Genomic DNA, 26088 nt, shown 5'->3' on the forward strand with positions numbered 1-26088 from the left:
CAAAAATACTTCATTAACTTCACAAATTCAATATTCCAGAGGAGTCCTGGCACTCCTGTGGGGAGGAGCAGCCATTAAAAATCTGCAGAATATGAATGCAAGCAAAGACTGTGTCCTACCAGAATAACAGGAGGTGTTTAGGTGGGGAGAGTCAGTCCTAAACCTGGAACGGCTCTAGGGAATTTCACAGTCCAAACTACAGCCTGCTTTCATGGGGGCAATAGCATTTGCTGCTTGGCACTTCAAGTTATTAAGAGAAGGGTGACACTTTGCCCACTAATGATGTACAAGCATCTCCTTTGAAGAGTAATTTTCATTAAAGGTTTTTGGTTTGGCTTTTTTTTAAAAAAAACCCCTGTTTAACTTTTTTTTTCTAATCTATAGAGAAATAGATTACTGAAATTGAAACTAAGTCCTCTATTAGCAGGTACAGAGGTCAACATTAACCACTATTTTTCAGATCCATCATTTTCTTTATTTTCCCTTATATTTTCCTAGGGGCAATACTTTTCTGAAAATACCTGTCACTACTTCCCTTCCTTTCTTCCTCTGCAGATCTTTCAAAGAAGTAATATAAAACATTTTGCTTTGTTTTTTCATGAAAATAATGAAAAATGTTTTTGTTCTTCCAAATAACTGTGGGTAGGGAAACAATATGGTGGGGAAGAACTTCTGCTGTTACTAGAAAAATGTTTTCAGTTACATCAAGAATAAGATTCTGCTGGGTGTCTGTGTAAAGAGTAACCGAGAAAGGTTGTGCTCGTTTGTGCTCTAACTTGTATGTAGAATTGGGTCTCTGGTTCGCATGACACAAACTAAGCTGCATCCTTTTGTGTTCTAAAAACAGTGTGCCTTTATGAGTGTTTTCCCTCAACAAATTCACTGAATCACAGAATGGCTGAGTAGGAAGGGACCTCTGGAGGTCATCTGGACCTCCTAGAGCCACTTGTCCAGGAACTGCCTTTTTAGTTTCAGAAAAACGAGGGAGAATACGCTGCTGTACAAGCATAAAATACATTTTGCTTTTCTTACCCTCCCACCCTCCATCAGGTGAGCAGGATTGGGTGCAGAGACAAGGTGTTGTCAGTGCCCTCATGCCAGTTTGCAGGTGTAACACTAGAAATCAAGAACTGTGCTCTTGTCCAGGTTGAAGAAATGCAACTAAAGCTAATTTGACTGAAAACCAAATGAGGTTTTTAGCAGCTAATTAAAATAGGAATTCCATTTAAGCCTGATATGGAGTCAGAGTGGAAAAGGACCTCAGTTTTGCCTCTTTGCATGAAAAACATACCTACTTTTGTGCTTTAAAAACCCATTAGGCTATATAAGCAGGCAGATCTGTGAAAGTGTCAACAACATCTTGTTTAACCTTGGATCTTCTTTCAATGCTTAATTATACCTAGCATTAAAGTATTTCTGTGAAAATGAAAATGTGCAGTCATCACTTGATACTTCTTTAATCCAGTTTTCATTGGGGTCAGCTGTCCTTCGCAAGCATCTAGATGCCTGCCCAGCTGCTCTCTTGCTCCCTGTCCTCAGCAAAAGGGAGGGGAAATAGGGTAAAATAACTTGTTGTCTGAGATAAATATGGAGAGATCACCTAACCATTGCTATCATAGTCAAAACAGTCTTGATGAGGAAAGTTAATTTATTGCAAATTAAAATGGAAGTGGATTGTGAGAAACAAAGAAAAAATTTCTAGTGTCTTCCCTTCCCTCCCACCTTTTTTTTTTTTTTGTAGGCTCAACTTGATTTATTTATTTCCAGTTCCTCTTCTTCCTCACTATACCTTTACATACTTTTCTTCTCTTTTTAGGAGAGGGAAGAAGCACAGCATAATTCTGAGGACCCAGCTCTCTGTGAGAGTCCATGCCTGTATTGGTAAGTTGAGTTCCACATGTCTGAAAGAGAACAAATATATAGAATCGATTTCCAAGAAGCAAATCTGTGGAGTATGAATCAGACTTGGCTGTGTTCCAAATTGACAGTAATGACCAATAAAATGATTTTATTTTTTTGTTTGTTGCATGCTCAAATTAGGTTGTATTAACCTAATTACCCTTAAAGCATGTCAAATATCACAGGGAAGTATAGCATTTGACAGTGATGTCAGATGGTTGGGTGGTTCTTTGAAGAACCTTCAATTATCTATCTTGTCACAGCCTTTGTGGGCACCTGAAAAAGGCTGTGTTCATGATCGGGAATGGGATCTGAAGAATTATTGGCTGACAGCTAACTGCTATATTTTAGTAGCATATTAAGTTTATTACTTCACATCTTGCAGATCTTGGCCATGTATTTGTCATTATCACAGTGTCAATGTCTTAAAAACCCTCGTTAAAACAATGCTGTCACAAGGAAAAGTCTAATGAAAGTCAAAATGTGTGTGTCAAAAGAGCTTTAAGGTTCCATGAAAGGAGGCTGATGGTCTGGGATAGTGTTAATATGTTCTCCAGCATTCTACAGAGCAGAATGTTTGAGTGTCAGTGGCAAAGCTAATGCTTATGTCTTGGTGACAATGTGATAGATTGTATGGGAGGCTGGTTTAAAAATAAAAATTAAAAATCCTGTGTGTCTGTGCTACAGTTGTTTTCAGCTTCTCCACAGTAGATTCAACAGTGTAATATGTTTAACTTGTTGGTCTTCCTTCAAGATATTATAGCTGAAGCCTTGAAATATGGATATCTTCCTTGAAAGTAAGAGGAGGAAGTCAAAGTTTTGTGCCATTTCTGCAGCTACTTTTGGAGGATTCAGTCTTTAAATACAGCTAAACGTTTTCCCCTGCCCCCAGCATATGTTATGAAATGGCATTTCTGAGAATTTGAACTGAGTATAAACAACCTACAGAATTCCACAAATACCTCTCTTTGAGAACAATCTCTAGTCTGCCTTGTGCAAGAACAGTTTCTCCTCTACTACCATTGACTTGAGGAAGAACAGTAGAGCAAGCATACGTGTTAAGTGTTAGAGAAGGAACAGAGATGATGCAAAGTCTAAACTGATTTTATAAATGTGAGTGAAATTAAGAACAGCTTGGAGAAGATTGTTCTTGTTAGGTCTGGAAGTGTATTTGGCAAAGCAGACTAGTACAGCAAGACAAGATTTGATAAGTTTCCCGGATTGAGGTTTTATAAAAAGAATTTTCATTTAATTTTTTTTTTCTCCAGAGTGCATCCATCGAGGAATTGGAGCACACAAGGTTCTGAGCTTCAGTGTGTGGTTGCATTGTTGTTATCTGTTTTCATTCAAGCTTACTGTGGGCAATTAGCCATATTACTGTGCATATATCTTAATTGTTCCTGTATGAGAGTGTAGTCCCTTGTCAGGTGCTGTTGCTCTCTGGCGGCAAAGAAAGCCAGGCTGCAAAACTTGAGTCCAGATTTCAAACTCCTAGAGAAGAGGTGTGTTTGGATATGGGCTTTTGGCTTGGTTCGTTACAGTCAGAAAAGCCAAATGCAAGTTCTGGTTCTAATTTCCATCCCCCCTGCTGAAGTTTAGATTTTTTTGGGTAAGTTTTTGTTTCAGCCCCTAGCTTGATGTAATGTAGCTTCTTTTCTCTTATTTTCTTTTTCATTTTTGCATATCAAGTTTGTCTTATTTTTTGGTATGGGTTAGTTTTGAAAGATACAGGGAACATTCTGTTTTTCTTACTGCTGGCACTGTTTGCAGAGTTGTGCCTGGTAGTCAAACCTGTCACAGAATAAGAGGGTTATTTCACTGCCACTGTGGGTAGTAATTGTGTGTGTGTGCACATCAGCTGCCTGTTAAGGTCTCTGGAAATGCAAGCGTTAGGTTTAGATGTTAAAAGATACGTTACATATTTGGAGTAGAAGCCAGGAGCTAGAGGAATCTGAGAGGGTGTTACATGGAGTAAAACTGTCATGCTTTTAAAGTTTTTTTTCAGTCTTCACAGTCTCCATAGAAAGCATTATGGTTAGCAATGTTACTGACTCTGCAAAGTCCCCAACAGGTAGCTAGGGCAGCTTTCTGAGAAGGTGTGGTTTGTTATGTAGTGACTTTTCTGCAGACCCTCCTGTCATCTTTGTGTTCAGAGTTTTACTTTGTTTTTAAGAGCTGATAGGTGTAAAGAAATAGCTCTCCTGCCATAAATTCTCCCATTTTGAATTTGGATCAATATGTTTGTCGTTCTTCCTAACTCACTGTACTTTTAAATTGTGGGAAGCAACAGAAGTGTTTATGTTCAGATGTCCAGATAAAGTTTTCCACTGTGGGTGACCTCAGATCTCTGGAGAATTCATTGGGCTTCAGTGTCAGAAGACGTATTGACTGCATCTACTACTACTGATATTTTTGAGACCTGGGAAGATTTTTCAAGTCCCAAGTCAAGTGAGGTAGGGTTTTTGGTTTCAAGCAGAGCAGGGAAGGAATAATACTTAATAACTTGAGTGGTATTTTCCACCCTGTTGAATAGGAGTCCCTTTCAAGTACCTTAATTTAATGCATTAATACTTCCTTTTTTTTTTTTGTTTTAACTCTCAATTTGAGTTCTTTTCTTATGTACATACTAAGGACTTTCAGCATGAAGGAATGAATTTTCTTTTAAATATTACTCTATTCTCCCATTTTGGCTTTATCCTGAATAACTTATCAGGATTAATTAATAGCTAATACTTTTAAGTGGTTTTAATACAAACTTCAATATTTATAACATTTCTTTATGTCAAAAGAAAATTGCTGAAACCATTTCTGTTCAGAGAACATAACTAATTGAAAATTATAGATGTAATTTGTGTACTTGTTGATGTCCAAAGATCTTAGTGGAATCATAGAATAGAGAGGGTTGGAAAGAACCTTAAATGTCATCTAGTTCTGACTCCCTGCTGTGGGCAGTGATGCCACCCACTAGAACAGCTTGCTCAGGGCCTCATCCAAGCTGGCCTCCAACACTTCCAGCGATGGGGCATCTACGGCTTCTCTGGGCATCCTGTTCCAGTGTCTCACCACTCTTGCAGTAAAGAATTTCTTCCTAATATCTAATTTAAATCTGTCTTCTCTCAGTTAAAAACCATTGCCTTTTGTCCTATCACTAGCCACCCATATAAAAAGTCGCTCTTCTTTTTTAAAAGACCCCTTTGATTACTGCAAGGCTGCTATAAGGTCTTCTTGAAGCCTTGTCTTCTCCAGGCAGAAGAGTCGTATTTGTCTCAGACTTTGCAGGAGAGGTGGCCAGAGGGCTGGAGCATCTTTGTGCCCTTCAGACCTGTCCCAGGTCCATGTCCTTCCTGGGCTGGGGACCCCAGAGCTGGATGCAGTGCTCCGGTTTGGGTCTCAAAAGGGCAGAATGGATGAGAAGAATCCCCTCACTCACCCTTCTGGCCACATTTTTGATGCAGCCCAGAACATGATTGGCCTTCTGGGCTCTGAGTGCTCCTTAAATCAGATAGTGTTAACTGTAGGTTTTTTTTTTTTCCCCACAAGCTTTCAAATTTGACCTTTTATTCAAATCCCATTTATTATGATGAGTTGCTGCCCTTGTGGGAAAAGTCTATTTAGTATTTTTGGCAGCCATATGACTTTGTATTTAGTTGTGTCTTATTATTTTAGTTTGTATATATTTAACAATTACAAGGCTCAGCTGAAGCCTTGATAAAGTCTAATGTAAATGAAAATGTAACTACAGAGAGTGAACACCAACAATGTCAAAAGTTTTAGCCGCTCTTGAAACTAAATGGAAGGTTGTAGTCAGAGCAACATTATGACAGTGAAGTTTTAAAGATCTTTACCAGCTCCACTTTTCCTGCAGAAGGACTCGGTTTAACCATTAGGTCCCTGGTTGGCCAGCTCTGTTTGCGGCTCCTGCTTCATTTGTTTGTTCATTGCTTCATAGTTTTTTTCTCAAAGTCTGGTGTGATATCTGAGAGACAAGGCACCATTTGCTCTTATATATCTGGATGCTGTATTTAGCACAATAGAGCCCCCATGTCCTCTTCTAAAATGCTTATTCCTGTGACGTTAAATCACGAGTGTTGCAATCAATGTTGACATTGATGTTTGGACAGGGATCCATGACTTAGAATGATTCTGCCAAAAGAAGTTTGGTATGAGCTTCAGTTGTTAATACAATGTAATACAAGAAGAATGCAAATAACAAAAGTTGATGTGATTCTGAGTAAATGTATTGACCTGGGATTACTTAGAGTACTGTGGCTTGGAAGGTCAGCAAATGTTGCAAGGAGCATTTTAAATTTTAATACCTTTTTGTGTCAGTTTATTATTAAAAATTCCCCCAAAACTCCAAGCCAAATAAACAAAACCAACCAAAAGACACAGCCAGGACCCCCAGTTGGTTATTTAAATGCTTTTGTTCTATAAAATTTCATTTTTCGTATGGTTATACCACTCTCCTATATTTGTGCAAAGTTTTCTTTTATCTACCAATAGATGTAAAATAATTTGCATAGATATTTGTGTATATTACATTTTATAGCTTGTTCCAGTTAGGGCCCTAAACAGAGTGCAAGTATATTCTTGCAAGAGTCTTGCAAAATGTATAATAAAGCTTTGGTATAAATTGTTATAACCATTTTATAATCCTGTTCTATTGTCTCTTGCATGTGCGTAGATGCAGAGTTACGTCCACAGTGGATTATTCCCAACCCTCGGACACCAGTGCTGCCGTGCTCACAGCAGCTCTTTCTAGCTCCTGATATCAGGGCATCTGTGTTAACCAGCAGTGTTAGCACCAATAACCCAGTCTTTCCACAGAGCTCTTGGGATTATCTTTTTGATATCCCCTTGCTCTTAATATCATTTATGAAATGCAGCCATAAATATTTTCTTGAGCCTTTATTGTTCTGGATACCTGAGGGAAGCTGTAAGCTGGTTTTAACCAGGGGGCTAGTAGAAGCCAGCTGTTTTTATTTGTCCTGTAATAGCTGAACTATGCACCTAGTCCTTTTTTCCATGTACAGTTTTCCCTTCTGTTTTCCATTATGTGGACTTGTTGCATGTGTTAGAGCAGATATGATTAGATACTACAACTATTTCTGCATCTATTGAACCTTCTGGTAGGACCTGTGCCTCAAGCACGTGGAGAGACAAGTTCCTCCCCAGTGGAACCACTGTGCTTTCACAAACACAGAATCTTGTCTTGAGTCTGTAACTTTACCTGGCCCTTTGTTGCAGATAAGTTGAGATACATGGACTGAAAGGGGGAAAAAACGTGGTTTTTCCTCGTAAGAGCATTGAAGTGTTGAAAAGTCAGTGCTCTTATGGTTAAGGAAATGTGAAACCATGTTGCATTTCATTCTCTGAGAGCGAAGTTAAGTTTGCGCCTACAACTCATGTTCTTGGTACTGTATCACCTGAGATGCTTCTCCCTGCAAATATTATTACCCCATTTCATCTTTTTTGGAATTTGTGCATTTGCTGAGTGTTGGAGTAGGTTTTTCATGGCCATGGACAATGTGAAGTTCCGCTACCTCACGCTTTGAAACCTTGGTGCTTTTTTAAAAAGAAATAACTTAATGGATTTTAAAATAAACAGCTTTCTTTTGATAAGGGAGTTTCTGAACACAATAAGAAAAGCAGTCTTACTAAAAAGCTTTCCTAAAGGAAGCTTATTTGTAGGACTATGAGCTGTTCATTTGGGCAAGTAGTGATACATTCCAAAGAAAGAGAGGAACTTTGGGTTGTTTGAAGGACATTTTACAGTTTTATGTTCAGTGCTAGGCATTCCTAATAGAAAACATTTTCAGTCTGAGAGAGGGAACATGTGGAGAGCATTAGCAGTTCAGTAAAACGTGCAACCAATTCGGATTTAATTTAAAGGGAACAAAAGAGGTGCCTTGAGAATTTGTCGGAAGCGCTGTGGTTTTGCCTTCTTTGCACTGATGGTAACAGGAGAGAGAGAGAGAGGTGAGTTGAAATTGCTTTATCGAATATCTTCTTAGCATAATTGGGACCAAAAAGACTGTGATTAATGGATTTAATGGTGCTACACAGGGATCTTGCATGCATTCTGGATTTGTAATCGTGATACGCTTCCTATGACTCTTTCTGTAACTTGGTAAAAGTCCTGACTTAAATGAAGATAATAAACAACATACTTATTAGATGTAAACTGACATCACACAAATTGAAAAAACCTGAAAAGGAATGCCAGAACTCAGGGGGAGTTTTTTAAGGGCTAGGCTTTTTTTAATAGAATAATTTGAGTTCTAGTTAAGGCAGTGCATACAGTACTTACTGGGGCCTGCATCCAGATGTGGTTTGAGATATCTGGTTCAACTCTCTTTGAGTGAAATGTGAAATAGCTGCAAAGGCTGTGATAAAAATACCTTTTTCAGCTTTTAGGATTATTTAAATTTTCTTTCCTGAGAATGTGGAACACAGATGCTCGAAGTAAAATCCCCTGGTTCCCAGATCAGATTACTTTGTGAAAAACCTATCCATGTGAATAACTTGTGGTTTTGCTTTAAAAATGCGCACCTTTCTAAATTGAAATTTTAGATTTCTATTGTACTTCTTGTGCAGGTGTTTGGTCAGCCTCTTTTGTGGGCATGAACCACGGTACTTCCCCATAACCTGTGATTTACCTTCTGTTATCTCACTGAGAAAGCTCTGGGCCAGTCCTGTATGATCTCAGAAGTTGTTTGAGACAAGGGTACCTTTCCAAGATTTTCCCTACATATTTAGTTTAAATTATGATACTTAAATAGACTTTGTAGCAAGAAGAACCAAGAGACTTTAGAGCAGGTAATGATTCCATTAGCAGTGGCATTTTCATATTGAAGTGGCAGATTCTTGCATTAGGTGGCCTTGTTCAGATTTGAAGGGACATCTCTGGGGCATGCTAGTGGGATACTTTTCTTGTCTCAGGAAGCATTGTTCTAAAATGTGAAAGCTTAGCTGACTCAACTCACACTGGGAAGTGCTGCAGAAATTGAGTGAAGTGTATTTGAATTTTTGAATTTGAATATCCTCTTTCTGACTTTTTTTTTTTCCTGACAGCTTTTTTTTTTTTTTTTTTTGTTTTGTTTTGTTTTGTTTTGTTTTGCCATATGTAAAAACCTGCAAGGGAGATAGAATCTACTTTTGACTCTGATAGTGAGATTTAAAACAAGTCCTATTTCTAAACAAAATAAAAACAACAATAAAACTTCCTCAGTCATCTTCAGTGGTACTATAAAGGAAACTATCTCCTCATAAAGCCAGGAAGGGAAATTTGTATGATACTTTGCTTCCCGTTGCCTAACAGAAGTCCAATTAGACTTGTTTTAGAATTTTTTTTCTTAAAGTACTTACTAAGTATCATACTATTAATAATGGGATTTTTGTAAGTGGATTTTCCCATTGCTATCTAAACATATCTTCTTGAAGATTAAAAAATTTTTGTACAAAAATTTAAACCGTTTGTAGCTGCTTATAATGAACTCCTTTGAAAAAAAACTGGTAACAACAGTTATATCTATGTTAATGAGGTCAGTGCTATTGATAGCACATCAATAGCTATTTATAGTTTAAATATAGTTTCCCTTTTTGGCTATTTGCACTTCCCACATACATTATAGATATTTGTATTGACAGAAAAATCAGTTCTTCCTCTTATGGTCTCTATTCAGACTGCTGAACTCATTTTGCTGTAAACTGAAGTACAGCACATTCAAGCCCTTAACTGGGGGGAAAAAAGTTCATATGAAATATCTTCAAATAAATTAGCATTACACTTGGAAAATAACAGAATTATTTGTTTCCTGCCTCCATGTAAACCTGCTTTATACATAACATATAAACCAAACAAGTGAATTGGATTCAGATTAGTTCTCTTGAAACAGTCCTGCACACTCTCATGTTTTAAGCTTTATCCTGCAGAACAGTGAAACGAAATTAAGGACATAAACTATGGAAGCAAAATTAGAAGCTGTTACTTAAAAGCTGTGGGTTTGGAATAGAAAATTGGTATTTCCATGTGATGTTGTTTTCAGCCCAACTTCTGATCTAGCTTTGTTTGTAAGGAAGGCAGAGAGTTGCTAATTTTGCTGAAGTTGAATTAAGCTAAATGTAGTTGCATTCTCTCTGAGGTGTTCTAACATGCATAACCTGCACATGTAATGTAGTAAAAGGGAGGAAGGAGTGTTAGTTCATAAAACAGGGAATTATGTTAGTATGGAAAGTAAACTTCTCTTCAAAATTAAGCATTACCTATGAGTTTTTGATGCCTTATGATGGTTTATTTCTTATTAGCATAAAAAAGAAAAGGTATGCATATCATTGAAATGCAAGGTCAGGAGATGTATGTTTGAACATTGTTGAACATTGTCAGGCTGATTATCTTTAAAAATGGCATAATCAAAATGTGCAAACTCATGGTCACTGATGCTTCAAGCAAATGCCACTTGCCAACTTTTTGTGAACTTGCTGCAAGTTGAGGTATATGAGTTTAGACCAAGGCTATGTTTTTGTCAGTCCTTATACTTACTGAAAGGAAGTTGAAGTTTTGTTACCATTTGAAGATCTCACTGTGATATAAGAAAGATGATATGAAATGCATGTGGTTTCATAATGCTGTTCAACTGATTTTTCATATGGTTTAATAACTTTTCTTCCCACAATGATTTGTAATGATAAATGCACTATCTCATAATTCAGCAAGCAAGAAATAGTTGCTCTCTGTTGTTGATTTTCATTATGGCATTCAAGTAGTGTGTACTGTTCTTTCCTTGCCTTCAGCTATTCTATTCCTCTTTCATTTATATTCTTTTCATCTTTTTCATGTGCAGCTGCTTTTATTTCTGTAGAAATTAAGATGATTTAATTTGTAAATTGTGTGCTTCTCAATTTATTTCTTTCATGAAAGAAATACTTCAAAGATTGAGGAGCTTTATTTAAATAAGTGGCAGAGCACCCTGATGTAATATATGTTGTTTTCTCTAAGACTGTCAAGTGAAATACACCAAATCGACCCAGTTTCAAGAATAAAGTGTTTACTATCATGAAAAATATTGTGACAGTACCTCTGGAAGCATTTAGCTGAAATTCTTACCTTGGGCTCGGGACATGCCGTGGTCAGATGTGGTCATGAATGGTAGAAGTAACTCAGAAAATTAGCTTTATTTCACAACTTCTCATGTCTTCAAGTGTTTTTAAGTATAAGCTGCCCTTTTTGTGGGTATGGGTATTTTGTTTAGAGGGGTGGGGAGAGTTTGTTTGGTTTTGGTGTGGGTTTTGGTTGGCTGGTTGATTTGTTTTCTTGTGGTTTTTTATGTGCAGCATTTGTATTTTAATAATGATATTAGCTTCTTTAAGGCTTTCTTTTCCTGCTTATGTTTCAACAAGGCACATAAAAATTTAGGCTACGAAGAGGTAAAGTTACAACTTCTTTATTTAGAACCTGAGCAGTTACTGTGGCTGAGCAGCATGCTATTGTAAGATGTAGGATGTCATAAGCTATGTCAATTCATATTTAGCAGTTTGAGATAAGTCTAGTATGTATGAAGTTATATATCAGGTTTCTTTTAACCTTTCAGACATTAAATATTTAGCTCTGGTCTTTCTATTAAAACATTAAGGGGAGTATATTGGTAGCTCCTTACTTAAAAAAGGCCCTGCTTCTGCAGGTTTGTTTCTCCCTGTGGCTATACACAAAGTTTACACATCAGCTTTAATGGCCAGAATGTCTAAAACACGTGCATATCCACTTAACTTGTTTCTGTACTGGGGAGTGAAATATAAATGTTGGATGTCTTCCTTACTTTTTCCCATAATCCTAAATTCAGATTCAATGGACACTTAAAAGCCTATTCAGAATCAAATGTCTGTGGAGACATTTGCTTTTTCCTTGACTTTGTGTGAAATAGAACAAGCTGAGAGTGTGGAAAGGTTGGGCACGGGAGGAGGCCTGGGACTGATCTTACCTGTGCCCAGGGGCTGGGGCTTTCCTCAGCCCTTTCAACAGTAGGGCTTATTCTGCAGTGTGTGTGGGCTGCATGAACTGTTTTGGGCAGGGAGGGTGGTGATGATGCTGGCAGGATGGCAGTCACCTGTGACTGCCTTTCTGCTTCTTGCTGCTCAGAGCATGTATGAGTGGTTCCTTGTAACTGCATCAGAAATACATCAGGAGGCTTCTTTACCTTTTTTTCCCTCCCATGCTGTTATGATGAAATGCTTGGTGTTGCACTTAGGCAAAACTTGCTGTGGAAAACGTGGGTATGTTTGCATGAAAGGTCTAGCACCATAAGTAACTTACCAGAAAACCTTTATCAAATCTTTTGCAAGGAAGTTCTGCCATGTTATTCTCTTCAACAACAGCATATTACAGCTTATTATATTTTATTAATATGTTAAAATTCACACTACATTAAAAATACTTTGGAACTAGAAAGTGTGGAGAGCAAATAAAATGTGCCCCTATATCTTTGCTGGAATAGCCAGGTACTCCTGCAGTACTCTCAGGGGTGGTGTAACCTGGCAAAAGGGCACTACAAGGATACTCTGAACAGCTCCTTAAAGCCCTGGATATGAGCACATGCTGTGCTTTTGACACAAGGTGAGTAGAAGTGATGAATAACAAGTACCTATAGCTACCCTAGACAGCACGCTCTGGGGGCACTCTGGTAGCAGTGACTGAGTCCTGGATTTTCACCCTGAGGTTAGTGGTCTGCACACTGCTGTCACCATGGTCTTCCTGTTTTATATTGTGTACTGCTGCTCTTGTGTGTGGTCTTCCCTTCCATACAGTGCATGTTTCAGGCTGACATTCAGTCATTTGCAGGTCTTTACTAGGACTTTGGGAAGAGTTTTTCTAACCCAACATCTTTGAGATTGAATCTTTTTGTTTTAAAGCCACTAAAATGCATATAATATGGTACCAACTAGCAGGACATAAAGGACCAGCTGTGAGTTGGCAGTACCTGCTTGACCAGATGCCTGTTACCTAGGGGTGCTGTTTCCAGCTGGCCCCTGGGGATGCTTGTCAAAAAGGCAGGAGGTGGGAGCAATTCAAACACAGAAATTCCCAGTTTCTAAATTTCCGAGTAGGAAAAGATACAACAAAAACCTAAACAGGAAAACTGCAGGTGCTATGTGGAAAAAACATTTCTGCAATTGTATCTGTTTTGTGAAGACTCAGAACCTTTTGTCTTATCTTACAAAAAAACCCCAAAAACACACACACACAAAAGATCACCCAGGCCTCAAGAGAACCCTCCAATGCAAAAACCCCTCCAAACACAACAAGGAAACTATGGATTTAGTTCTTCCCTCATTTCTTAGAGGCAGGAAAGCAGTAAGACCCTTGCAAGCCTTTTTTTTTTGAGCTGCCAGGTTGCTTCAAGACATCAGGCAGAGTTACTCCTTCTCATATTGCTTGAATTGCTTTTTACTATGTAGGAAAGACCTGTTTCTAGGTGAGGGTTTACTGCTGTACCACTGCCAGGGTTTCTGTTGTTGTCAGCCTCCCAGTGACACCAGGCACGTTGCTTGGCTGCTGCATCAGCCACTGGGCCTCCTCTGTCATGGAGAGCAGAACCCGCCCAGAGGGCACATCGGAGCATCTCAGTTATGGTCCTGACCTGAATTGATCTTGCTCCATTGACCATAAAGGGAACAGATTTGGGAGACGAATTGCCTTGTGGAGAGGTATGCATATGGTCCGTTGCCCATTTCTGGTTTCTGTCTTCAGAATCCTGATAGTCAGTCTCAAATGATCACAGCTTTTTATTGAGGTTTGGCTCCTTGCCAAGCGCTGAATATAGTTGCACTGATTTCTTTTCCCTAGTTCCTGTCAGGATCTAATACATAATTTGTGTATGTAAATTTGGAATAACGTGCTGCAATAACTCCTCTGAAGTTTCACTGGAAAGAAAGTAAGGGTAGGATTCAGGGATTCAGGCTGTGAGTTACCACCATTGGCTCTAAGGCCTATCATATGAAATCAAATGGAGATGGAGTCTGCTCTGCACATGTAGTGAAAGCTTTGCTAAGACTGAGACAGAAATTATCAATATTGGTGCACAAGACTTTCTCGGCAAACCCTTGCCCAAAAGGTGGTTTGGTGTGACAGTTGGTCCATTGTACCCTTATGAAAAACCACTCTTGCGCTCAAATGAGATGGTGCATTTTGATAACTTGTACCAGCCAGTTTTCAAGGGATCAGATGTGCAGGTACATGCCTTCCCAGGAGAAGAGGAAAGTTAAAGAGTTTTACTCTGGTGACATGACTGCTCTCAGAAGAAGCAAGGAGCTTCCCGTGTTGCAGAGCCTGCCATGTTATGTGCCAAGCTGCTTAAAAAGGGGATTTCTTTTCATTTGCTGTCTCTCCTATTGCTGCCAAAGAGTAACTTGCTGGCATTGCCTGCTCCTCTTCTGAGCCTGATGCCCTGCAGCTGGCAGGTTCTGGCGGCGGCCGCTGCCTGCCTGTGCCTCCTGCTGACAGATGGGTCGGTGTCAGGCGGTCAGGCAGCCCCGGCGCCGCGCACACAGCCATGCCTTTGAGGGTCGGCCCAGCTGTACTTTGGCATTCAGCACCCAGTTGGAAAGATCTGTGTTTCCGAAGAATAATAAGGAAGAGAGAGTAGTTTTGTGGGCTGTAGCTGTACCTGCCTTCTCCCCGCTGAAGAAACAAAGGATCTGTTTTCAGGGCAGCTGAATGTCCTGGGCATCTAAATGAGATACCTTATCAGAGGTGGCTGTGGCACATGTCAGCAATCACCCTTTTTACCCTGTCTTGTTGGTAGATAGTGAAATTGTGACTTACACCTGTCAACTCTGCCTTCTTGATATGACAGCCAGCATTACAGATCCAACTATGACCTCTTTGGATCGGTTTGTACTGTTGCAGTTTATGGGCTTGCATATGCATGACAACATTGCTTTTGATTTTTCTTTTTTTCTAACCTCATTGATAGTACGTGAAATGTATTACCTCAGTACTTCTTATCAGGTTTAGCTTGTTTTCTCCAGGGAAAAAAAATAGTAGCACAGTTTGGATGAAGAAGCCAAATTCCTATCTACCTACCCTTTCTTTTCATGAATACTTTGGGGTTAAGTAACATCAGAATTATGCAGGGGACCTCTTATATTTACTTACACCAACCTCTCATTTCAGAATAAAAGTATCTGTTGTGGATGGAGCATTTGCTTGCAGATGTGTGTCATTTTGAGCACCATATCTGATTTAGAAGTTGAGTGTTTTAGTATTACAAGGAAGTTTCTTGGCTGGTGTAAATTGGTGTAAATGCCTTCAGCATTCACCCCTGCCTTTGTCTGTCCAAAGCAATGGCCTGAGCAGCTGGGTCCATATCTTTTTGTTGGTCTAGTGCTTTTTCAGTAACCCCATGGTCCTCATGGGGCAGTGGGACGTGTGTGTGCAACTGAGAACTTGGCATCTTCCCCTGAACCCGAGGCTCCAGAAGCACTACCTCATGCCTGAAAAAGCAGGCAGCTTGCTTGTGGCTTTCAGGAGTTTTAATCAGCCTGAACAAAACATACACTGGGGACAAGGTGATATTCATGTTCTGTGGATTTCTCACATGTGCCCAAGTGACTGGATTAGTTTTTCCCTTATGAGGTAATTAGGATTATGTTTCTCAGGCTCATTTTTTTGACAGTCTTGGTCAAATATAAGAAGATTAAATTTCTTGGAAAAATGGGTTTTCCTAAGAATGGGTATTTCTTTTCCATTTTGATTCATAAGACTTTCATTAAAGATGTGTTAGTGAATAGCCCAGTTTTCTCCATCTTCTGTTTATTGTTCCATGTTCTCTTGATTTTTTAGCTGTTTGGTACATTAGGTGCTCTGAACTGCACGAGTAGGAAGGGCCATATTGTGCAGCTTATGTTCACAGAAAATGAATGAACACCTCTGGACAGCTGCAAAACAAATGCTGGTTAGAGACACTTGGTTCTCTGCTTTCAGCTCTGGAAAATTCCAGCCTGGATTTTTTTTTAGGTGCCAACTTTCTTTAAGTGTACTTTCTCTCTGATCATCTCCTGAAACTTGGATACTGTTCCCTTTTGCAGCTGAATCACATGTGCAGTAGGAAAAATTTTAGTGTCTCTTGCCTGGGGACAGCTGTGCAGGTAGAAAACACATAGTTTACAGGCAGGATCTGTGGGAGCATTCCTTGCTAGCAAGTGAGGCAAAAACATAAAAACTTATTCTGTTCTCTAAAAGGAAACCACTTTGTAATCCCTAGGAACCAAGTAGAAAGAATAATACTATATCCACCCCTTGCAACATGGGTTTGCATATTTGGAAAACTAAGCAGGTAATAATGTAGTGGTAAATAGCCCCAGTGTCCTCAGGAAGCAGTTATTTGTAGGAAGGTTGTGAATACATGGTCTTGCTGTTGTGCTTTGATGAAATAAAATAGGCTTGCAAGCACATACAGTGCACAGGTATAGTGCAAGTAAGTGCAAAACTGACTTATGTTATACTGAATGATCAAAGGAAACGATGAAGGTGATTGTTTGATTTTGTACACGATTATTGTACAGCCGTTAACTAGGTTATTCCCAATGGATTACTTCTGATTGGTTTTCATCTTCCCTCTTAAAAAGTGTGGGCAAACATGAAGTGATTGACAAATGGACTGTGTAAGAAAATGGCCTTTGCTGGATCAGATCAAAGGTTCATCTAAGCCAGTTCCCCAAGCCTGCTTCTCTTTACAACAGCTAGTTTGAATAGTTGAAGTGAAGAATATGAAGATGAGTGACAGTGTTTCACCAGAGTGTTCTCCATCCTCTGACAGTTTTGTGCTTCAGTGATTCAAAGGTGGTATCCTCGAGGTGCTGTCTATGAAGTTCGTCATCCTCTGTAGATTTGCCTTTTGGATTTTTTGGGGGTTTGGTTTTTTTTTGTTTGTTTTTTTTTTTGTTTTTTTTTTTTAGCTTGGAACTTCAGGTTTATTCTCTATAGCTGTATGGGAAAAGGAGTTTGCTGTTCACCTTCAGACTTCTCCTAAAAGCTTGGTAGCTCTCTCTCAATTATTCTCCCAGACTCTCACCAGATCATCTCTTTAAGGAGTGGAAATCCCCATAAAGGATGGGAAAGGCCTGTAAAGTATTTAGGAATGGTCTGGGTGTCCAGTACAATAGGCTCCAGTGCAAACTGGACTGTCTTTGCTGTGTAATGCTTCCTTAAAATAATTCAACAGTTCTCTGCTGTGACAAAGTTGACTAATGGCAAAACTGGAAGAGCTAGAGCATTATGTATAATGTTCGAGACTCAGGGTCTCACTTGTAGTTGCTATTGAAAATGTGAATACACAATTTCTTTAAACAGTACTTTAATGATTCTTTCTTCTTTGTGTTCCTTTTAAAATAATTCCATCGAACATTTTGCTCTGGAAAAGCTAAAAAGCAGCATTGTTACAGAACTGTTATCATCTGAGCAGCTTCCAAGTGATAAAATTCAAGGCCATCACTATATGGAGGGATTGTGTGATTTTAAAACCCCACTAAAATACCCACAAAATCCCCAATCAAACAACCCAAAACAAAAAAAATCCACACCAAATATGTAACACTGCTGTGCATTGAATTTATCTATCTCTTCTATTGCCCAGTAAGTATTCGGTGTTTCTTTGTCATTTCTTCACAGCTGAAACTCTTACCTCCTTTGTTCATTCTGGTCAAATATTTCTCCCTTTCCATGTAAAGTTTTTATTTACGTTCTTTATGGTGGTGGTGATCAGCCTGTTCGTCATATTGGTTCATTAGACCCTGTATTAAAATTCTGTAAGTATAAATGGGATATAATTTTAACTCAGGACTTTCTGAGGAGTTAGTGAAGATCTGAACTTGACCTAATACATCTCTTCTGATGTGAAAATGAAGGTGTACCCTGATGCATCTTTAGGTGTATTGAAGGACCCAGAACTAACCCTTCTGTTCATTGTTCATGATGGGCTTGTCTTAACTTGAATGTGATTAATCACCACACATCTGTTCTCCATTCTAATGAAAATGTAACTAATAGCTCTTTTTGCTTGCTTATCGCTGATTTTTCATGAGTCCATAACAGACTCAAGAAAAAGGTTTGTCTGTGTTTGTCTGAAATTTGAGATAATTTGAGTAAAATTACTTGAATATCACCAGTAAATTTCAATTAATGTTATTTAGTAAGAATAATTAGTATAATTTGACAGAAAACAGTTCTGTCCTTTATGAGCTCATTACCTTATCAGAAATATCACCACTGCTCTGTCACTGTAGTTTCCCCTCTACTTACTGAACTGCTAAAGATACAGTGCTTGTGGGGTGTTTTCTCTTCTGCCTCATGATGGTACTTTAACAGGGCTTGAATGCAAGAATTTTCTGCAGACATTTGCTGAGGAGGCTTTCCTATTTCGAAAGGTCCCACAATTCATTAAGCCTATTGATGACTTTTAATAATAGGGTTTAAGAAGGGTCCATGTGGTATCCCAGCCACTAATGTCTTGCCTTGTGCACACATGGGAAGCAAAATTAAATACAGTAAAAGCTTTCTACCTCCTGGTCAATTTAGTGATTTGGGAGATCTGGAGAACTCTATGTGTATTGAGGATTAGCTAAATTCAGGTTGTGGTTTCCAAGGGGTACTTTGCTGCCTCTTACCCCTCTACCACATTTTGCTATCCTCTCAGTCCCACAAGTGCCTCTGTTAGACTGTGCTCCTTGCTGGATCCACCAGAATTTAGCGGGATTCCTGGAAATAATCGCAGTCTGTGTCCTGACACAGGAGGGGGATGGACTACAAACACAGTGCTAAAAGATGTTTTATACATTCCTCAATTTTAACCAATAAAGATGATCATCCTTTTGAAATGCAGTGATTACATTTTACATCCTAATGTAGGGATTATATTTTCTATTAAAAAAAAAAATAAAATGTTTTTCATGTATGTGCTAAATTTCAGAGGATTAAGAAAAAACAATCTGCATCACCTGTGCAAACTGGGAACACATTATCCAAAGCAGTAAAAACGTTCTGTTGAGGAAACTTGTTCCTTGTCCTGCTTTTTATCTGACATGTTTTAAATTTCCTGATCTTCTTGCCCTCCTGTTATTTTCACTCTCTGAACAGTTTTTTTTCCCATTTCAAGCCAGAAACAGTTGCATTTTCTGCTGAAGCTCTGGGACATTAGCTTGTTTTGAAATCAGTCACTTTATATGTCAAACATTCATTAGTTGAAGATCTGTTTTGGTTTATTTTTTCTTCCCTTTCTGCTTTGCACTGTCTTAGAGTTGTGCACTTCAGTGACTGGTACTTGTTCACCAGCATGAAATGTGCTGATGACCTCAGTTTTATTACTTGGTTGCTCAGTCGTGAATTCCCATTTGATATGGATTGAAAATCCTAAAGCTTTGCAGTCTGTTTGCGTGTGTGAATCTGACCCACAGTGGCAAAGTATGGGGGTTCTGAGGGCAATTACTGCTGAGCAGGGAGGGCAGCTGATACACCCTGTGTACAGAGGAGATCAGTTTACCATGGAAACTCACAGAATGTCTCTGCAAATCTGCTACGTATATCAGAAATATAACATGACTCATGAGTTATAAGTATTGCTTTCCACAAGGAACAAAAATATCCTCTGCAGCTTTAGTTTTTATGCACAAGGGTGTTTATGGATGTTAATTTAAAAATTTGTGCATGCTTTCAAAACTGTGTGCTATAAAGAATGTGCTTTGGGAAATCAGTGCTGTTTTGCACTGTTCTGTATTAAAGTTGGTTTACTACATCACTTCTAGTAAAAACCACTTTAGACAAGTTTGGGGTTTTTTCTTTTTATGTTTGTTTTTTTTTTGTTTGTTTTTTTTTGTTTTTTTTTTTTTTTTGCTAGTCTCTATGAAGAATTTAAGACTGGCAAGGGCATCCTCTGAGAGCAGTCCTTTGCTATGCCACATTTTATAATCTTCTCTATAAAATCCCTACTTAATCCCTGCTACAACCACTCTTTTTGCTTTCAGTTGCATCTACAGATTTCTAAGTTCACCCTGTAGATCTGGAATAAAATTGAATTTCTGCTAGGCCAGCAACCCAAGATTTAATTACTGCTGATCTGACTTGGCATTTAAAGTTTGGGAACAGCTGAGTGTGCTGAATCAGATCTTCAGCCTGTGCAAACTAATTCTTTTGTAAGTCAGCTGAGAACCTGGTACAGCATGTATGTCATTTCTGTCATGTATAGATGTGAAATACTTATGTTGACCTTCATTGTTGCTCTGTGGATTTTGGGTTCAAAGCAGCAAGGAGGTTCCAAGGTGGAATCTGAAAGTAGAAAAAAAATTAAGATAAACACAATTGGAGTAGAGATCAGCAGTCAAAGATTAATTAAGATCTCATGCTCCAATTTCAGATTGAACATTTCTGTTCAGCTGCAATTCTCCTTTGTGGATTCTGTAGAAATAGTTTTATACTGAGTGTATTTTCATTACACTGATTTTAATCAACAGACTGTTGTATGTGGCATGTGTTCATTGAATATTGACAACTTAGAAGCACTGGACAAATGTCTAGAGTGGTGGGAAGGAAGAGTCCATGAGTCATGAATTTCTGAATCTAAGCAATTTATCTTGAGCAAGTTGCGACACGGATTGGTGCTGGATGCTGCTGTGTTGCATACCCTGCAGTTTTCCAAAGGAGCAGCTGTGAAGGCAGTTAAATTCACTGAACTTTCTCTGGGATTACAGTAGGTTATTTTGCACCAAAAAGGAAATTTGAGGATATAGAAATACTGTTGAGGCTACTAAGCTAACTCAAGGGGATAAAACCTGACCAACTCACCCTTCCCTCCCTTCCTGAGGGAATGCCAGCTTCTGAGGATGAGCAATGTCTTAAGTGGTGTATAGCTATGTTACAGTGGTCTTGGCCACCTTTGTATCCAAAGGGCATAGTTATTTTCCTCATTGCTTTAGGAAAAAAATGATAGTGTTACTAGGGAAGCTTTCAGTGCTGCTGTGAACAGATTCCTGGGTTGAAATGGAGCTGAGTTAATTCAATACAGGCTCACTTCTAGAGGACAGGTCTGTTGAGGTAAAATACTGCTGCAACAGATAGAGAATTGCTTGGCAAAGAGATTGAAACAGAGTAAGGTAATTAGGGCAGGAGACAAATGCATTGCATGATGCTACGTACATGACTAGGGCTAGAATCAACAGCAACCTTCCTGGAGGTCTTTGGCTGTAACACCAAAAGGAAGGAATATAAAACTGGAAACAAAACAGTATTTTTATTATGATTTCTTTTATATGCTTACATGCAAGGTACTTTCCAAATACTTGAAAAGGATAATCTCTGCTTCAAAGTGTTCATTTTTGACTACAGAAATGTATAAAGGTATATGTAGTTTAAATGCCTAATTTCCCACCCAGAAAATACTTAAAACAGTTATGGTTAAGAGTTAAACTTTCAAAAGTTAAGAACTGTGGAATCACAGTAGACTTCAAAGCTTTTATTATGAACTTTCTATCTGTGTGTCTCTTCTTGGCTATGCATGCTGTAGAAGAATTACTTATGGATTTTAGCTTCTGCTACTTCAGACAACTGTGTGCATTAGATGTTGAGTGAGAAGGACCTATGCAGCAAATACCATAGGTTATGGCACACTTCTCACCGTCCTGCAGGCAATTAAAGGGTAGAATGAAGTACTGACAGATGTAATCACAGCCTAGAAGTGATGGTGGGCAGTGCATTTCTCAGATGTGATTTGTTCCTTAATTAATCATAGCATAGAAGTCTTAGAGTTATGTTCAGCTTGTAGAAAGGCTCTTGTCAAATTCTGCTGTGTGGCATCCAGGCTGAGTGTAGGGTTTCTGGGGAGACTTAGGTGAATCTGTTGTGAACTTCTTGGCACAGCTCGAACCGGCCTAATGGATGGCAGGGGAAAGTTGGGGTTGTCTTTGGGAACTCATATTTTGCCAGTGGTTTTGTTAATTATTTGCAGGCATCAAAAGTATGTTGACATTGAAAAACTCAGATTTAACTTCAGTTGTTGGAGGGAAGACGTGTTAGAAACCACCAAGTTTTTCTGTTTTGGTCACTAGATTTTCTAGCTACTGGTAGAGGAGAAAAGGAACAGAGTAAAGTTTCTTTCTTCCATGACTGAACCGCTTTTCCCTTTCTTATCTTTCCTTGACTGCCTCATTGCCTCCCAGAAGAGAGAGAAGATGGGACAGACAGCACACCAGATGGCTAAAGTTTGGCTAAAAAAAAAAAAAAACAAACAGTGAAGAGTAGGGACTTACAAAAACAAGCATTAGGTGATATTAACAAGTGGCAAAGCTTACCAGACTTACTTGTAGCTAACTACTGATGATGTTCTGGGACAGAAGTGTCGCTCACAGGATGCTAAGGATGACTGATAAAACAGCTGCTTCTTCCATTAACATGTAGGGCTAGGGAGAAAATTCACATAAAACAACAAATTAACAAGTGTAATTTTAACTTTCATACATTTCTGTAACTGAAAAGAAGATGGTTGTCACAGTGCACTATTGAACCCTCCCCTCTTCTCATTTACTTTTAAGACAGTAGTTACCAAAAGCTGTAAATTGTCCCACTGAGTATAAAGACTGTCCAAGAAAAGCTTTAGCATGAACATACACATTTGAGTTTTTTTCTGAGTCGACGTTCAAGACTATATCCAACTGTTTGAATAGCTTTCCAAAAGGAGGTTATTGCCAAGGATGTCTTGTGGAGGTAAACCATGTGTGACTGCCAGTACCTGCAGCAGGCAGTTTATTGCAGGAAAAGTGCCACATCAAAACATAAATCCCTTGGTTGCCAAGCGTTGGATTGTGGACTTCCTTGTTCTGTTTGCAGCTCTAGGTGGTCATTGTATAGGTTATCTGTTATTTCAGAGGTTCAATTCAGGTTAACCTCATTTATTTTCTTTTCCTTCTCCATTCCCCATCACTTCTCCCCTGTTAGATTCACAATCTACAGGAGTATAGAAATCTGTTTCTTCTTTGTATTTCTTTGTATACACAAAAAATTGGCATTCAAAATACTCTACCGTTCAATCAAAATAAATGAATAAGTAAATAAATATATTGTCTCCAGTATAGCAAACCAGGCAGGAGTGGAGATACAGTATATTTAAAATATAATTTGTGTGTTTATTCATGAGCTTTTCTAGACATGGCTATAACATTGGGAAAGTGAGAGCCTTTACTATTACTTGAAATAAAAATTAGTGAAATTGTGTATATCATCCTAGAATTAAATGTAAGTGGAAAATATTGCTAAGGATTTTGCAATGTAAATTTTATCTACTTGTATAATTTCAATATTTTTTGTCTCATGATGACTTCATGTATTCAGGTATTAGCAGCTCACTGGATCATTGTATCTTATTGTATCTCTTCACTATTACCCCTTTTCAGGAGATGTACACAGCCATGTGTATTCTATTTTAATTTGAAATGCTATATAGAGCCTTTCAAAGAACTGGTTTTTGTGGAAATCTTAAATAAGTGGCTGAGAGAAATGCAAAATAGTGCGTTGTAAACTGATGGTTGCAGACATTACAAGGACCATTTACTCCTCCAAAGCTTGATTTTCACTGTTAAGGCCAACTTCTTGTGGTTGTCCTGCCAGTTCTGTGTTCTGCAGCCTCCTTTAGGGTGGCTGCTTGCTTCTGCCATGGGCTGAATGGAAAATGTTCTGGAAGAGCATCTGTCCTCCAGGGGCTGGGGTGAGTAAAGTTTTTTTAAAGAGATGAACTGGAGCTTGAAATGTTGCTGTGACCAGAGTTGCAACCTGTAGGAGGTTGCTTTTGTGTATGGCAGGTAGTGTGTGTTCTGCAGTGTGCTGAGCTTCCACTTACTCCTCCTCCACGGAGTCCATATCCCAGAGGCAGAGTTTGTTACACCACATTACTCAGTGTCCTCCTGGACCACCTGCACAAGTACAGTCAATCTGACTGGCACACAAGTTTCTGCTGTTGTCTCCAAGCAGCTATGTTCCCCTGCCCATGTTATTTCTGTCTTAACAGCTTAAAGAAAAACAAATTAAAATTCAAGCTCCGCAGGACACGGGATCCCCAAGCTCTATTTATAAAAACTTCTTACTCAACTTCACATTACTCTGCAGCAGCTGCATAGTGAAGCTGCTATGCTAAACACACTTTGACTACAGTATTATCAATTCAGTTCCTTTGGCTGTAGGATACAGTGGTGTTGGAACATGTTTTGGGAATCAGACAGCAAATACAAAGTCATTGAGGTAGTGTTTTTGTAAATCCACCTTAGGGAAGGATTGTGATATTTAAAAAGAGATCACCTGTTAAAAAGAGAGACCTGTAGTTGTGTGTATGTACACAGTTATGTGTGCATCCATGTTCAGCATTATGAGAAGTACTGTACTCCTGTTTGCAGAAGGGGACAGCAATTAAAGAAGTTAGTAAGTGAGGACATCAGTTAAATCTCAGTATTTGAAGGAGAACAGGTCCTTGCCTCCTTTTTTTTTTGTTGTTATTCTCTAAAACTAGGGGGCACTTGAGATTTTTCCCTTGAAATGAGCAGGTTCAGCTCCTTGAGAGGTTCTTCTAAAAGAAAGAGAAAGGCAATGACATTACTGTTTCATTTTACTGTTCTGTTTGTTTTGGTTGTTTATTTTTAAAAGCTTAATGCATATAAATTTTAAAAACACATTTTTTTTTACTACAAGGGAATCTGATAGCTGAAACTAAGGAATAAGTAACTTCATTGTTATAAAATCCGCTCATTATCTTGTACATCATATTTTATAAAATCTGTTGATTTATTTGTTTCATAACTCTGACAGACTTTATGGTAGACTACTAGACCCTTATGGCTGGTAAAGATTTATTTTCATTCTCCGAAATAGTTTGTTCTTTTCTAAAGAAACCAAAGAGCTTGTTGCTCATTCAAAATCAATGAGTTTCTTAATTTTCAGTGGCTGTATGCTGGTGTGCCACAGCAATGCAACAGTTCTGTGAATATTCATCAGGTAAATTCTCTAAAGTTTTGTGGAAGTACTTCTTTTTGTTGATCCATGCATCAGACACCCTAATTACCTGCAAATTCTATTATTAAAGTTCAAGAGAGTCCTGTTACAGCTAAATTGCTTTTTCCCTTACTAGCTTTTCAGATTAGTGAAATACATCCTGGATTAGAGTGAGCAGAAATAAATAATTAAATTAATTTTTTTTTTTTCCTTTTAAATTCTTTTACTTTCTTTGAGTTTGGATAGCAAATGTAGGTAATCAGATTTTGTTCTTGGCTGAAGCAAGGATAGGTAGATGGGTTAGATGGGTACTAGTGGCCTGATGTGTCTGTCGAAGGAAATCAAGATCTCTGAGTAAATGGCGCCAGGTTAAGATGGAGGAAAGCTCAATTATAATTAAAGCTGGATGCAGCAGTGGTGTTGTCTTATATTTTCTTTTCTAATAGGCTTGTTCTTTGTCACCACTCACAAGCTTATACATAGAACAGCTTCCATGAGGGTTAATGGATTTTACAGGTGGTCAGCATACAAAAGGGTATTCTTCCTTTGTGTTAGCAGTCCCTGAAACCCACCAGGTATGACTTCTCTCAAAGCTCAAAAGGATATGGAATATCCAATAAGAGAGCTTCCACTTAGCAGTTTTAACAAAGAATTGAGTAGAGATAGAACAAGATTTAAAACCCAGCATCAACATCTGTCCTTGCCTTCCTGAGCTGAAGTTAGCACAGCCCTGTGGTGTCCCAGTGCTTCATTTTCAGGAGTAGAGCTCTGCCCAAATTTCAGTTATGAATGTCATGTTATCCTTTGGGGTAAAGAGACCTTCAAGTGTTGCCAGTGATGAATGAAAACAGATTGTGTGGTGGATGAGACTGTGCATGGGCTGTTGGCAGTTGTGGGTACAGTCTGCATCCCTAAATCTCCCTCTGCCCTGTAGCTCAGGCCACATGCAGGAGGTGTGCAGGCTGAAATCTGTCTGTGGGGTTGAAGTGAGGTCGGTAGGTCTGAAAGGCTTTTTTCAAGTAGGAAACAGGGATGATTCTTGTTTTCTTATGCACAGTGGGATAGTGACAGGGAAAGGTCCCACTCCTGGTGGGTTGACAAGCACTTATCTTCTGACTGAGCACAGGAGGGGTGCATGGGCAGCCCTCAACAACAGGAGTTTTTTTCATTTAGCT

General features: G+C 38.7%; 1 protein-coding gene across 13 annotated transcripts in view; it reads left to right on the top strand.

Moving 5' to 3' along the window:
• The window catches only part of FHOD3 (formin homology 2 domain containing 3), a 374599-nt gene that overhangs the window by 51592 nt on the left and 296919 nt on the right, over positions 1-26088 (top strand). For all 13 annotated transcript variants that reach the window (XM_032746914.3, XM_072924374.1, XM_072924376.1 and 10 more), the window contains exon 3: positions 1817-1881. In XM_032746914.3, coding sequence (XP_032602805.2) covers positions 1817-1881 — 65 coding nt within the window. The remainder of the gene's footprint in view (positions 1-1816; positions 1882-26088) is intronic.

This window comes from Taeniopygia guttata, chromosome 2 (assembly GCF_048771995.1).
Source record: "Taeniopygia guttata chromosome 2, bTaeGut7.mat, whole genome shotgun sequence".
Taxonomy (NCBI): domain Eukaryota; kingdom Metazoa; phylum Chordata; class Aves; order Passeriformes; family Estrildidae; genus Taeniopygia; species Taeniopygia guttata.